Consider the following 14,224-nt stretch of genomic DNA (forward strand, 5'->3'; position numbering starts at 1 on the left):
TCTTCTTGCATCCCAGCAAGATAACAACACACGATTTTCAAAGACGCTTTTGTTTTAGATGAGGTTCTTTCACATTCTTCTTTGGGGATTTGTGCTCTTGTGGACTTCTGTGGTAAGGCCTGTACTTCTTTTCCAGGCTCCAAGGTGAAACGGCCAGGATGCAAGCCACAGTCCGGCAACAAGCAAAGACCATTGAAGCCCTTCGGAAAGAACTGCAAGCCCGTGCCTCAGTAAGCTACTCACAGCCTTCCCTTTTCATGAGCTACAGAGCCTAGTTCTGTATTTGTGGGGGAAGTTTGAAGATGAGGTTTTCCTGGAGAGCCTAGGAGAGATCAGCTTCTCTGTTCTACTGACTACAGGCTGCTCTGAAAGTCCTGCTGGCCCATTCCCCCAGCTTTCTGGCTTTGGGAGTTGTTCCGTGAGACTATAGCAAGTCCTTCTTAATGCCATCTTTGTGAAGGACTTGACAGCAAAGCACTGGCTTAAGTATTTTCTGCTTTAGACCAGTCGTGAGGTTGAGACCTCAGGCAGCACTTCAGACAGTCCTGCAGCAGAGGGATTTGGTGCCTTCGGTTGCGGACACTCCTTGGGCTCTGGTGGTGGTGAGCACGTAGTCCTGCAGGCCTGACTGGCATCACCAGACTGTGACAGGAATTCTTCCGTGGCCTGTACTCTGGGCACCTTCCCGTTTTGGTGACTATGGATTCCTTGGCCAGAAGGTGTAGCTCTGTAATGCCACGAGAAGACCTCCAAAGATGAAAGTCTGCAACTAATAAGGGAATGACACCTCCACAGGCCCTATTTTCTATGCTTGGTTGGCGCTGCCATGAGGTATGACCTTCAGTCAGGGAAGTCCTAGTGTGACGACTTCTTTTTTCTTCTTTTAATGCTGCTGTAGTCTCATCATGGCCTGGAGGACTCGGTAACCGGCTTTCAGACAGCACGGACTGCAAAGGAACACCAACGTCGGCAGGTATATGAACAGCTTCTGGGAATGACTGGTTTTAGTCTTTGCATTTCTTGTGGGCAGGTAGTTTATGAAAAGGTCAGGTGGGCTGTGGGGAATCCCCCAGGTTTTTGGGCAGGACACCCTCAGGGGAAAAGTCGATACCTTTCCTCATGCCCCTGGTGCTACTGTGTTTTGCATCTGCTTGGTAGACAATATGCGGGCCCTTGCGTTCATCAGCACGATTCCTTCGATGGGTAGGCTGTGTGCTGTGGACAGGAGAGACATCTGTGGGCGAGAGCTGTGAGAGGAGACTGGACTTGGGAGATGCGCGTTTTCTTCTTTGTGGGGAACGCTGTGGGCACATTCTGCGTGTGGATCCTGTTCCTGTGCCCTGTGTGTGATGTATCTTTTCTATTTTGAAAGCGTGGGAGTGAAAGCAAGGAAGTAAAGAAGCTGGGCAAGACGAAATGCCGATCAGAAGCGCTTCCGGATGAAGTGTCGAAAAGAAGCGCCGCACTGGAGGAAGAACAGGCCAGGCATGGCTTTTTAGTGCTTTAAAGAAATACACAGTGAGGAGAAGTCAAGCTTTACTGAACCCTAGTGTAAAAGCATGTAGATAACCCTTTGTGGGCAAATTCAAGCCTCGCATTCGATCTTGCAAGGTGCTTCTGTGCATGAGCCCATGGTTTGAAAAAGCTGCAAAAGGCCTCGCAAATGCAGGCTGCCTGCACTTCTCCTGGGTGGGAAGGAAGTCTTTTCTTCTTCTGTTCAGATAAATTTGGGGCCCTCCAAGTGTTGGGTGGTGCTGGGGAGCTGGCTGTTCCCAGTAATTTCTGGCTTGTCAAGCACATTGCAGGTGAAGCAAGCCATCCATGGCTGTGCTGCTTACAGAAGAGTATGTGAAAAAGGCCGACTGCTGCTTTGCTTCACGCTTTCCTTACTGATTTGCTGGGCAGGTTGAAGATGCTTCTGCAGATGTCTCCGACAACCCTGACTGCATCTGCGGGGAGAAGGAGAAAGTCCCAGCTCAGCTTCCGGGGAGAGATGAAGAAAGTTGTTCCGAATTGACTAGCTAAATTGGTAAGCTAAGAAGAAAGGTGAGCTCTGGTTTGTTTGGTGGATTTGAGGCGATTATTTTTTTCTGCTAGAACCTGTGTGATTCTTTTCCTATACTTTTTTCCGTGTTGCTAGTTATCTCTTGGCGGTATTTTGCAAGTGATTGACTGCTCTTGATGCTCCTGCTCCTGTTGTAGCAGTAGATGATGACGATGATGTTGACGAACACAGGTGTAGTTGTCGTGATGGGTAAAAACCATGAGCCAGGAGTCCCAGCAGGGCGCCTGCGGCCAATGGCTTCACTGACCAGGATGCAGTCCCAGGGGCCCTGAGCAAGAACAGCGGAGCTGGTCACCACACATTGAGATTTTCATCCATTTTAATACTCTGTCTGCAGGTGACAAATGCAGTCTCAATGGCCCCCCACCTTTCTGTGGATTTCCACAGAAGTGAGTAACTTCAGAGCTGTCTCTTTGAGTTCCTTTTGTTCTGCTGCCTACAAGTTGGCGACATTTCCCAACATCTGGAGATGCAGTTGAAAAAACGCATGCAGTGGGCAAGACAAAACCCGGGCCTGTGAGAAAAGTTGTCCACTCTGCGTGGGACTCAGAAAGAACCGGGGCTTAACCTCAGAAGTCACTGGGAGACGAGCATGATGGGTCACAGCCAAACAGAGCAGTCTAAAAGAGAGACGGGAGAGGGAGCCGTGCAAGAAATAAGGCAAAAACCGCAAGAAATTAATCCGTGTTCTCCATCTAACACCATTTCCCACGTGTGCCTGTCGCCCATCGGCTGTAACTTTGCTGTTGACATGTTTGAGCGTTTGGTTTTCGGTACCTGGATCTGCACGTTAGTGCTGTACTTCCAGGATCCACTTTGCAGTGCTGCCTTTGGCCCAGCCTGCCGTAAAACTAACGCACAGCCTTTTCTTTTCCCTCCCTCCCTTGCCCCGTCACAGCCGAACCTCCAACGCGGTGAACGATGAGAAGATGCTGGAGCAGAGGAAGTGCCAGTGCCAGAAAAGAGTGCTCCCAGGGCTGATGCATGAAGCCTGGAAACCTTTGCCTTCCACCCCGTGCACCCCCCACCCCACATGTAATTCCAAGCGTTGTGTTGCAGTTTGGTATTTAATAAACTCTGTCACCTAGTACGGGTCTCAGTTTTGCTGCACAACTGGAGCTCTTCGGACCTAGCGCGTCCGCATGAGGAGAGTCCTCTGCTTCCGAAGGCTCGCTCGGGCTCCCTTCCTACGCAGGCCGTCAGCACATCTCTCTCTGCCCTCGCTCCGAACGAAAACCAGTCCTGCAGACGTCTCCGGCAGGGAGCACGCGTCCGTGCCCCTTCCCTCTGCGGAGGCTGGAACCGTGACGGCGCTCAGGTCAGGGACCAGCGCGGAGCCACTGCTAATAACCGGTTGCCAGACTCCTTTCTAGAGCAACCCTCCCGCGGGCCTGGGCAGAAGGTGGTGGGCGAGCTCTGCAGATCCCACAGGGACCTGACGGACCTGCAGCCGGCCGAGGGGAAAGGCGGGAAGAAGCGGGCACGAGCCGCAGCAGGGAGAAACCCCCCTCGAGCCGAGGAAAAACCTTTCCTCCTGCGAGGGCGGCCAGGGACCGCTGGCAGGGAGCAGCGCGGGCACGCTGCTCCCTCAGGGACGGGGAGCCGAAGGGGGTCCCCGCAGCCAGTGGGGCAGACCCAGCCTCAGCCCGCACGAGCGAGGGGCGCGGGGCCGTCCCCGGGGAAGGCAGCCGAGAGCCCGGAGGGACGAACGAGCGCCTGGGGAGGCGGCGGTGCCGAGGGCGAACCAAGAAGTCGGGCCGGGCCGGGGCTCAGGCCCGGCGGTGGCCAACGGGGTCGGAGACAGCCCGGCGGTGGCCGAGCAGGGCCACGGGGAGGCCGAGGGCAGGACGGGAAGGCAGCCAGCGGGCTGGGGTCCGTGGCCGGGAGAGACCGAGCTGGAGACGGGGGCGCCGTGACGGAGCTCAGGCAGGGCCTGCAGGCCTCCGCCTCCGCCTCGGTGGGCCTCCCGCGCCGGAGGCCCCCGGGGTGAGGCCGGAGGCTCCAGCTCAGCCCACGGGTGGCTTTTTTGTGCCACAGAGAGGTTGTAGGGTCTCTGTGCTTGGAGACGCTCCCACCCGGACGCGGCCCCGGCTGACCCTGCTTTGAGCAGGGCGGGGGAGACGAGGCGAGGCCCCTTCCAGCCGCCACGACGCTTGTGCTTTCGAGGCACAAACGTCTCCGGTGCTCTGGGGATGTCGCGCTGCGGGCCCCGTTTTATTCGGCCAGACCTCCTGCCTGCTTTAGGGAGCTTTTTGCCAGAGTCTGACCGCGCCTCAGCTGCAACCGTCGTCTCCCTTGGGCTACACGTAACAGACAAAAGACAACGGCAGACTGTATCCAGCACCTCCGGGCACAAAGACGGCAACAACCTTCTCGGACACCCAGCCATGGCGCGAGGTGTGATGCCACCAGCCAAGAACGGCCGTCGAGTTAGCCAAGAGAATCTTGATTGCCAGCCCCCACTTGGAGAGCTGGAAGTAGGAAAGCACCATCACACTCCCAGTCTGGCTGGGCAGCAGTGGGAGCTGCCAGCTATGGAGGTCCACCTGGCCCAGTCCCCACCTCTTCAAATACAAGGAGACAGATAGCTAGGCATTACGACCTTGACAAACCAGTCTTCATGAATACGCCAAAGCACACTTGGCGAAAACAAACCGAAATAACCTTCCACCTCCTCTGCGGGCAATCAGCCGTCAACATGTTAACAGATGTCCGGGCTCTAAAGCCGAAATGGCTCTCGGAAAATACCAAAGGTATCTTCAAACAGTAAATTGGACCCGCTCTCCACATAATCGAGAGTGAGAGCTCTGCCAAGGAACAACAGTACCCGAGACTCCCAATAAAGGCCAAGAATCATAGAATCATTTAGGTTGGAAAAGACCTTCAAGATCATCGAGTCCAACCATTAACCGTGCCCACTAAACCATGTCCTGAAGTACCCTGTCCACTCGCTTTTTGAATACCTCCAGGGACGGGGACTCAACCACTTCCCTGGGCAGCACATTCCAATGTTTGACAACCCTCTCAGTAAAAAATATTTTTCCTAATATCTAACCTAAATCTCCCTTGCCTCAACTTGAGGCCATTTCCTCTTGTCCTATCTCCAGCCACCTGACAGAAGAGACCAACACCCACCTCACTGCAACCCCCCTTCAGGTAGTTGTAGACAGCAATAAGGTCTCCCCTCAGCCTCCCTTTCTCCAGACTAAACAGCCCCAGTTCCCTCAGCCGCTCCTCATCAGACTTGTGCTCCAGGCCCCTCACCAACTTGGTTGCCCTCCTCTGAACACGCTCCAGCACCTCCATGTCTTCCCTGCAGTGAGGGGCCCAAAACCGAACACAGGACTCGAGGTGCGGCCTCACCAGTGCTGAGTACAGGGCAACAATCACCTCCCTGCTCCTGCCGGCCACACTATTTCTGATACAGGCCAGGATGCCGTTGGCCTTCTTGGCCACCTGGGCACACTGCTGGTCATATTCAGCCGGCTGTCGACCAGCACCCCCAGGTCTTTCTCTGCCGGGCAGCTTTCCAGCCACTCTTCCCCAAGCCTGTAGCGCTGCGTGGGGTGGTTGTGACCCAAGTGCAGGACCCAGCACTTGGCCTTGTTGAACTTCATACGATTGGCCTCAGCCCATCGATCCCGCCTGTCCAGATCTCTCTGTAGAGCCTCCCTACCCTCAAGCAGATCGACCCTCCCTCCCAACTTGGCGTCGTCTGCAAACTTGCTGAGGGTGCACTCGATCCCCTCATCCAAATCATCAATAATGATGATTAAACAGAACGGGGCCCAACACCGAGCCCTGGGGAACACCACTTGTGACCCACCGCCAGCTGGATTTCGCCCCATTCACCACAACCCTCTGGGCTCGGCCATCCAGCCAGTTTTTCACCCAGTGAAGAGTGCACCCATCCAGGCCACGAGACGCCAGCTTCTCAAGGAGTATGCCATGAGAGACAGTGTCAAAGGCCTTGCTGAAGTCGAGATAGGTAACATCCACAGCCTCTCCCTCATCCACTAGGCAGGTCACCTGGTCATAGAAGGAGATCAGGTTGGTCAAGCAGGACCTGCCTTTCGTAAACCCATGCTGACTGGGCCTGATCCCCTTCTTATCCCGGGCTTGCCATCTGAGTGCTCTCAAGACAAACCGTTCCATAATCTTCCCCGGTACCCAGGTCAGGCTGACAGGCCTGTAGTTCCCCAGATCCTCCCTCCGACCTTTCTTATAAATGGGAGTCCCACTGGCAAGCCTCCAGTCCTCTGGCACCTCCCCTGATGACCAGGATCGCTGACAGATGATAGAGAGTGGCTTGGCAAGGACCTCTGCCAGTTCCCTCAGTACTCTTGGATGGATCCCGTCGGGTCCCATAGATTTCTGAGTGTCCAGATGGCGTAGCAGGTCCCTAACTAATTCCTCCTGGATTAAGGGGGGTATGTTCTGCTCTTCATCCTTACCTTCCAGCTCGAGGGGTGGAGTACCCTGAGGATGACTGGACTCACTATTAAAGACTGAGGCAAAGGCGGCATTAAGTACCTCGGCCTTTTCCTCATCACTGGTTGCTACGTTCCCTTCTGTATCCATTAAAGGAAAGATATTCTCCTTGGGATTCTTTTCACTGTTAACATAGTTGTAAAAACATTTTTTGTTGTCCCTTACGACAGTGGCCAGATTTAGTTCTAGCTGAGCTTTTGCCTTTCTAATTTTCTCTCTGTATGATCTAACAAGATCCCTGTACTCCTCCCAAGTTGCCCGCCCTTTCCTCCGGAGATGATAAACTCTCCTTTTTTCCTTGACTCCTAGCAAAAGCTCCCCATTCAGCCAGGCCGGTCGCTTTCCTCGGCGGTTCGACTTGCGGCACATGGGAACAGCCTGGTCCTGAGCCAGTAAGATTTCCTTCTTAAAGAATGTCCGTCCCTCCTGGACCCCTTTGCCCTTCAGGACCGTCTCCCAAGGGACTCTCTCAACCAGTGCCTTGAAGAGGCCGAAGTTTGCCCTCTGGAAGTCCATCGTGGTGGTTTTGCTGACCCCCTTCCTTGCCTCACCAAGAATTGAAAATTCTATCATTTCATGGTTGCTAAGCCCAAGACAGCCTCCGACCATCACACCTCCCACCAGTCCTTCCCTGTTCGTAAACAACAGATCTAGCAAGGCTCCTCCCCTGCTTGGCTCACCCACCAGCTGTGTCAAGAAGTTATCTTCCACACACTCCAGGAACCTCCTAGATTGTTTACTCACTGCTGTGTTGCATTTCCAGCAGATGTCTGGAAAGTTAAAGTCCCCCACAAGGACAAGGGCACACGATTCTGAGACTACTGCCAGCCGCTTGTAGCACGATTCATCCGTCTCTTCAACCTGGTCGGGCGGTCTATAACAGACTCCCAGCACAATATCTGCCTTATTGGCTTTCCCTCTCATCCTCACCCATAAGCACTCCACCTTGTCATCAGAATCGTGCAGCTCTGTACAGTCAAAACATTCCCTAGCACAGAGAGCCACCCCACCACCTCTTCTACCTTGCCTATCCCTTCTGAAGAGCTTGTAGCCATCCATTGCAGCACTCCAGTCGTGGCAGTCGTCCCACCATGTTTCCGTGATGGCAACTAAGTCATATCTATCCTGCTGCATGATGGCTTCCAGCTCCTCCTGTTTGTTGCCCATGCTGCGTGCGTTGGCATAGATGCGTTTGAGCTGGGTTATCGAATCCACCCCTAACATCAGCATGCTGCCCCAGGCATGCTGCCCCAGGCTCATCTCTGGTGCACCTAGTTTTATCCCTTCCCCCTGTGATAAATGAATTTAGTCTCAAACAGGATTCCAATCAAAGTTTACGATTTCTTAAATGAATAAAGGCAAGCAAACAGCACTGGGCGTGCCGGGAGCCTCTGCTCTACCAAGACGCGCGCTGTGAAAAACAACCCAGCTTCTTTTATAATCTAACATTAGTTACATATTCATACCAGGCGTGTTCTTCTAAAAGACTCTCCACCTCCTGGCTGTGCAGATGCAGTAGTTCTCCTAGAAACTTCTTGAACTCTCCTCATTGGCTGAGGGGTCTTCTATGCAATGTATCTCCGACCGAGCTCCCCACTGCTGGGGCCAGACAGCAGACAGCCTGTGCGACCGCCGACACCCTGCACAGCACCAGCTGCCCTCACCAGAACGCAAACAAGTTCACAACAGACACCTCCCCCTCAACAAATGCATACCACAAATGGCTTATACACTGTTATTTTAATACACCCTCTATTTATACATCCTAAAGATCACCCCGTTCATAACCTCGCTTAATACTATGATAAATGCCTCAGTTCTCCCCTAGGATCTCTTGTTTAACACTGTGCAGTTAACAACAAAACCGGTTTTGGGCTGGCAAAAAAGAGCTATATACCTATCATCTGTCTCCTCCCGGCCTCCGGTTATACGAGGACCGACAAAATGGTTAAAGATTACATACACAGCGAGGGTCACATTTTATTATGCGGCCCTAGCATTGTTTATATCGACACGAATCAGATGAACACATTTCACACCCCCTTCAAACCTAGATTAAAGCCCTTTCTACGAGCCCCGCCATCTCATGAGCAAGGATTCTCTTACATAAGCAGCGGTGAGCACGACGGCAACGTGCAAGCAGATGAGAGCTGGCTGCTTAGCAGTCCATTCAAAGACTATGCAACACCCGAGCACAGCACCTCCCCTGATGTTGGGGGGGTGCAGGGGGAGAGACGGCTCCAGTGACAGAGAGCACTGTACATGACCAGACTGGTTCTGGCCCCCCCTCCTCCCATCCACCATCAGGTAGCTGCCAGGCATTTATGTAGCTGCTGAACTCCAACACAAGCATTTCAAAAAGTCTGACTAGGGATCTCTCCTCTAGTTGGTAGCAGGCATCTACCCCAAGGGAACACAATACATCCAAACAAACGCAATTATTTTTGTTCCTGGATGTCTTGCACTGGTTCCCCTCACTGTGTGGGTGTCAGTGCTGGAAGCACCCGCTGAAAGCCCAAGGGTCTTTTCTCCGTGCAGGAGACTCGCTGAGCACATGCCTGCCCCAGCCACCCTCCCCATGTTTTGCAGCAACAACCGAACAGAGCACAGGAATCAAGTGCAAGGGAGTACTTTCTTTTTAGGGGCAGGGGGGGAGGAACCTGAACAAACACACAAACAAAAAAAACCTAAAAGCACAACAACAAATGCTATACTGAAAGAATACTCTGGTTTTGCACTGGCCTTTCCAGTCTGAGTCATCTTATCACCGTGCACTGTGCTGCCTCATGCATGCCTCCTCCAACCTCACCTTCTTCTGCAGAACCCCTGACGTGATCCCAGCAGCCTTCTAGCCACATGCTACTCAAGACTCCCTAACAGAGTGGGTCCAGCTGCCACTATGGATCAGTGAAGACTTATTTTTCAGCGCTGCCACTGATCCGGTCCCATACCAGCATTCTACTGCACAGTGGCTTGGCAAACGTATTTAACTTTTGTCAAGAGGCAAAAGCTACAATGAGAAGAGGGACTGTGGTTTGCCTTCTCTCCCACGCAGTTTGTTCCTGTGGAGTTAACGCCGTTTTGGTCAAGTCTTTTGCTCTTTCCCTTCGGCACTGTCCAGGTTAAGACTTTTGAGCCAGTAAGGTTGTTAATTTAATCTTCCCATCCATAGAGGCAGTGAGGCAGGTCCCGCAGTCCATGGCCGTGCTCCAATCCACTGTGACAACGGGAGCTCTGTGTCCTCCCAGGGAAAGGCAGCTCTCCAGAACCTTTTCCTCACCATTCAACTACAAGAAGGAAAGCATAAGGTTTTCAGGAGGCAAGTTTCTGCAGTGGGGGCAGTGCACCCACAGGAGAAGCCACAGCCTGCTACAGACTCCATAACCCCATCAGCATACATAAAAAAGCGGAAAAATCAGAGAGATGTCGAGATGTACGCAGCACGCATGAGGAAGCAAATTTCCAGTCTCACAACAGAAGCACGCAGTCTCAAGCAGCTCAGCTTCTGCTATCAGCTGAGCTGCAGCAATTGAACAGGGCAGGCTAAAAGCACACGCTGATGAAGAGCACATAAGCCTAAGCTATAGCTCATGTTAGTGCGGGTGCTCTGAATGCCCCAGATGCAAAGTAAAAATTCCATCTAACCTGCCTTGCAGTGGCTTATACTGATGGGTATTGACTCAAGAGGAGGCAGGCAAGGGGCATGCGATCAGTAACCGCTTGTTACTGCGGCACAGAAATTCGGGTACTTGGAACCACTCAGCCTTACCCTTCGTTTCATTTCAGTACACAGGAAGAGGAGAGAATCAGGCTGGGACTAACACAGCATCAGCAAGCACATAAGGCAGATTAAACATGAGCATCAGTCAACAATCACACATTCTGCATTGAACTGGCATGCATCAATATATATAAAAAAAAATGAATTTAAAACTTTGTCCTAGGCACTTGGGTACTAAGGAAAACTCCTGCAGCTAAGCTTTAAGAACACAGAGCACACATACTCTAGTTACATACAGAGGGCCAAACGCTTACAGAGGGTTCAAACACTTGCTAAGCACCACACACTGCTAAAACGCACGCTGTATGAAACTGAGCAGCGACTTGCACAGAGCACGGATGGGTAGGTGCTGCTCGAGAACTTCAGCAGCTGCTGTTGCAGCCTTGTAACAACAAGAACTTGTATGGATGTGTAAGAGCACTCCTGTCACTTCTCGGACTTACCTTAAAAAGGACTCCCCCGGTAGAAGAGCACGTCAACATATAGTTGCCCTCAGAGTCAAAAGCAAAAAGCCTCCCTCGTGGGAATTGGACTTGCTTGTAGCCACTGTACCCGGACAGAACAAAAGGACCCGTAGCTTCGCTGGGAAGATCATACTCGGACACCTTCAAGCCACTTTTGTGAATATTCCACTGAATAAACTAGAATGACAAAAAGAGATGACAAAAGCGCATAGTTGAATGGACTGGGATGAAAGTAGAGAGGCCATTTGTGGGTTTTAAGCAAAGTGGCTATTCCTCACAAACAGAGGATGGCATTTTGACATCTATATCTAAGTGGGTATATTTACAAAACACAGGCTGCAAAAGCTGGAAGAGTGCCTACTATCCAGGCAAACACAGAGGCTCTACCTTCCACAAGCACTGCTGCCTATGTGTCCTTCCACATCGCATGCAGGGTCCTGGTGGGAGTTCACTTAACTGGCATCAGCCAAGGACCCGCACCTTTAGGCAGTCTCCCTCCCGGAGCCACACCTCTACTGCTGAAGACTGGAACCACAGAAATCGAAGCCTTTGTTACAAGCAACAGGGAGCTGCTGACAAGGAAATTTATGCAAAGTGGTCACGGATCTGGTCCCTGGTGAATCCCAGATCTCAAATGTGGTGACCTCAGGGGCATGGAAAGGCCATCTTCACATTCCATAGGATTCCATAGGAAGGGGATGTCGCCAACAGCAGGATTTGCAGACAAGGTCCAAGACAGCTCCAGCTGTTACTATGCTTTCCAGCCACTCTCTCTGCAGACTGTATGCAGCAGGGACTCAGGCTCTGCTACTGCTCCAGCTTCTCACTGCCACTATGTACCTCAGCTGGGCCAAGCAACGCACACCCGTGTCAAAGCCCTTTTACTGACGGGGCCCTGCCCGTTGGGATTTGAGAGTGAAGAAGATGCAAGCGCTATTGATAACATGCTTTAAAACCCTAATCCCACTACAGCTTTAGTCACTGGTAGGAATTTGATCCTTAGTCCAAAGGCCCATATCCAGTCTCTGGTGAACACTGAACCCAGCTCTAATGAGGAGGGTTTCCACGAGGAAGCAGAGGATTTTGGTGCAGAGCCCCAGGTTTGTCCCCACTTACGCCACGGGGCTGAGCCCCGCAGTCCCGCAGCCTCTGAGGCTCCAGGAGAACGGGTTCTGCGCGAGGGCCGGTCACCGCAAAGCCAGCTCAGACCAACGCGCGCCCCGTGCGAGCGTGTGCTCGGGGAGCAGCGCAAGGGCTGCCGAAGGCTGGGGTGCAGTGCCCCAGCTGGGCCATCACAGCCAGCGCGCTGGATGGGGTCTCTCCGCCTTAGTGGCGGCGCACAGCACCGCTCCGTGCCACGTCTGTGACCTCGCACGAAGCAGCGCCTGCTTTCCCCCCCATCCCCTTCGGGACACCAGGGTCCGTTTTCTCCCCTGCTGCCGTCTTGGCGGGGCCGTGGCCGGCGACGCTGCTTTGACCGATTCTGCGTTTCATTAAAGGCTCTCGCGCCTGCCCCGGCTTCGTGTGGTTTGTTCATGCCCGCCTCAGGCCGCCTCTTGCCCCTGAGCCATCCTTATCCCTCCCTAGACCCCCACGCACCCTGCCACGGCTCCCTAGACCCCCACGCACCCTGCCACGGCTCCCTAGACCCCCACGCACCCTGCCACGGGGTCAGGCCCCTCAGAACGGTCCCTGCCCCTGCCAGTCTGCTCCCACCCACCCGCGTCCTCCCCAGCTGTGGGAGGCCTGGAGGCACATTCAGCGTCAGGCCCAACGGGGACAGCCTGCCAGGCCCCACGGCAGCTGTCACAGAGGGACCGCAAGGACAAGGGAGCCCCAAGGCTGAACCGCGACTACTGGGCTCCGCAGAGCCGGCAGAAGCCTGCCAGGGCCAGCAACGCCCCGCTCCCCTCGAGCCCCAGCACCGACCCACCAAAGGGACGGACGCTCGCAGGAACCCAGATGTCCTCTTTAATCTCTCCGCGCTCCGAGACGCCGAGCAAGAACGACCGCGACCTAACCCGGAGCCAAATCCCGCCGAACCCAGCGCACGCCGGGAGAAGCGGGTGCCCCCTTCCTTTCCGCCACGGCTTTCAGGGGCCTCCTCCCAGCTCCACAGGCTCCCAACCCAGCAGACCCACAGCCCGCTCCAGGCCCTCCTCCCACCGTCCCGGGTGGCCCCTTGGCTCCCGGGCAGCGGCGCAGCAGGCCACGTCAGCTGAAAAAGATCTCCCGGACGTATCTCAGAGCATCGTCCTCAGAGTCCTCCCAGCCCGTCCTCCCCGCGGCGGCACCGGGAGGGGACGGCAGAGCCGGGCTGCGGCCGCTGCCTCCCCCGCTGCTGGCCGTGCTCCCCGGAGCCTCCTTCGGCGTCGCCTGGAGCTCCTGCTCCTCCTGGCTCCCGCGCCGGGCCTTCTCCTCACCTTCCTCGCGCTGCAGCTTCTAACCAAAGGGAAAGACAACCAGACCCGGCTGTGCGCGAACGGCACCCCGAGGGGCAGAGGGAGCCGCCCCCCCGCGGGACACCCCCGGCCAGTCCCCGGGGAGCCGCCGCCGCCGCCGCCGGCAGCGCTCCCTGCCCGCTCCCCCGAGCCCTCCCCGCTGCCAGGACCGTGGGCGTCTGTCCCCCCCGCCCCGGGGGGTCCGGCCTCACCTCCGCCAGGACCGCCAGGGCCACATCCACCAGCTCCGCCTCGTTCATGCAGCACACCGCCGCCCTGCCAACCGCACGGGGAAGACGCTCGGGGCGAACCGGGCCCGGTCTCCCCGCCCCAGCGGCACTACCTGGGACCCGCTGCCGCCGCTGCCCGCCCTCGCCGGGGGGGGTCCCCGCCGCGACCACCCGCTCGTCGCCCGCCGCCTCCATCCAGGCCGGCAGCACCCGCCGCCTGCCGCCCGCCGCCATGTCCCGCGCGGGGCGGGGCCGCCCCGCTTGGATCCGCCCCCTTGGGACCGCCCACCCTGGGAACCGCGCCTCCTTGGAACCGCCCCCATGGGACCGCCCCGTTGGAACCGCGCCCCCATGGGACCGCCCCCTTGGAACCGCCCCCCTTGGGACCGCCCCCTTGGAACAGCGCCCCCTTGGACACGCCCCTTGGAACCGCGCCCCTTGGGACCGCCCCCCTCGGAACCACGCCCCTTTGGAACCGCGCCCCCTTGGGACCGCCCACCCTTGGAACCACGCCCCTTTGGAACCGCGCCTCCTTGGAACCGCCCCCATGGGACCGCCCACCCTTGGAACCGCGCCCCTTTGGAACCGCGCCCCCTTGGGACCGCCCACCCTTGGAACCACGCCCCTTTGGAACCGCGCCTCCTTGGAACCGCCCCCATGGGACCGCCCACCCTTGGAACCGCGCCCCCTTGGGACCGCCCACCCTTGGAACCGCGCTTTCTTGGAACCGTCCCCTTGGAACCGCCCACCCT

At 55.6% G+C, this 14,224-nt stretch overlaps 2 protein-coding genes across 3 annotated transcripts in view; one reads left to right on the plus strand and one right to left on the minus strand.

Annotated features, from left to right (window-relative positions):
- LOC142044837 (uncharacterized) overlaps positions 1 to 3,747 on the plus strand; it is a 28,629-nt gene extending 24,882 nt beyond the window's left edge. Inside the window, exons 22-26 of the mRNA XM_075057755.1 lie at positions 137 to 230; positions 899 to 973; positions 1,373 to 1,485; positions 1,906 to 2,046; positions 2,964 to 3,747. Of these exons, the coding sequence (XP_074913856.1) occupies positions 137 to 230; positions 899 to 973; positions 1,373 to 1,485; positions 1,906 to 2,017 (394 nt within the window). The 3' untranslated portion in view covers positions 2,018 to 2,046; positions 2,964 to 3,747. The remainder of the gene's footprint in view (positions 1 to 136; positions 231 to 898; positions 974 to 1,372; positions 1,486 to 1,905; positions 2,047 to 2,963) is intronic.
- A 5,422-nt stretch (positions 3,748 to 9,169) lies between these two features.
- On the minus strand, positions 9,170 to 13,823 carry LOC142044827 (WD repeat-containing protein 91-like). 2 transcript variants are annotated; one of them, XM_075057742.1, is made up of 3 exons: positions 13,455 to 13,816; positions 10,781 to 10,978; positions 9,170 to 9,843 (listed from the first exon to the last, which is right to left on the minus strand). In XM_075057742.1, exons 1-3 carry the CDS (start codon positions 13,704 to 13,706, stop codon positions 9,679 to 9,681), a joined length of 615 nt encoding a protein of 204 aa, XP_074913843.1. In that variant the 5' UTR covers positions 13,707 to 13,816; the 3' UTR covers positions 9,170 to 9,678. The 2 variants fall into 2 exon arrangements, with proteins under 2 accessions (XP_074913843.1, XP_074913844.1); XM_075057743.1 differs by lacking the exons at positions 9,170 to 9,843; positions 10,781 to 10,978 and adding an exon at positions 11,282 to 13,243 and having other exon boundaries at positions 13,455 to 13,823.
- Positions 13,824 to 14,224: the final 401 nt, after the last annotated feature.

This window comes from Buteo buteo, chromosome 26, assembly GCF_964188355.1.
Source record: "Buteo buteo chromosome 26, bButBut1.hap1.1, whole genome shotgun sequence".
In the NCBI taxonomy this organism is placed as follows: domain Eukaryota; kingdom Metazoa; phylum Chordata; class Aves; order Accipitriformes; family Accipitridae; genus Buteo; species Buteo buteo.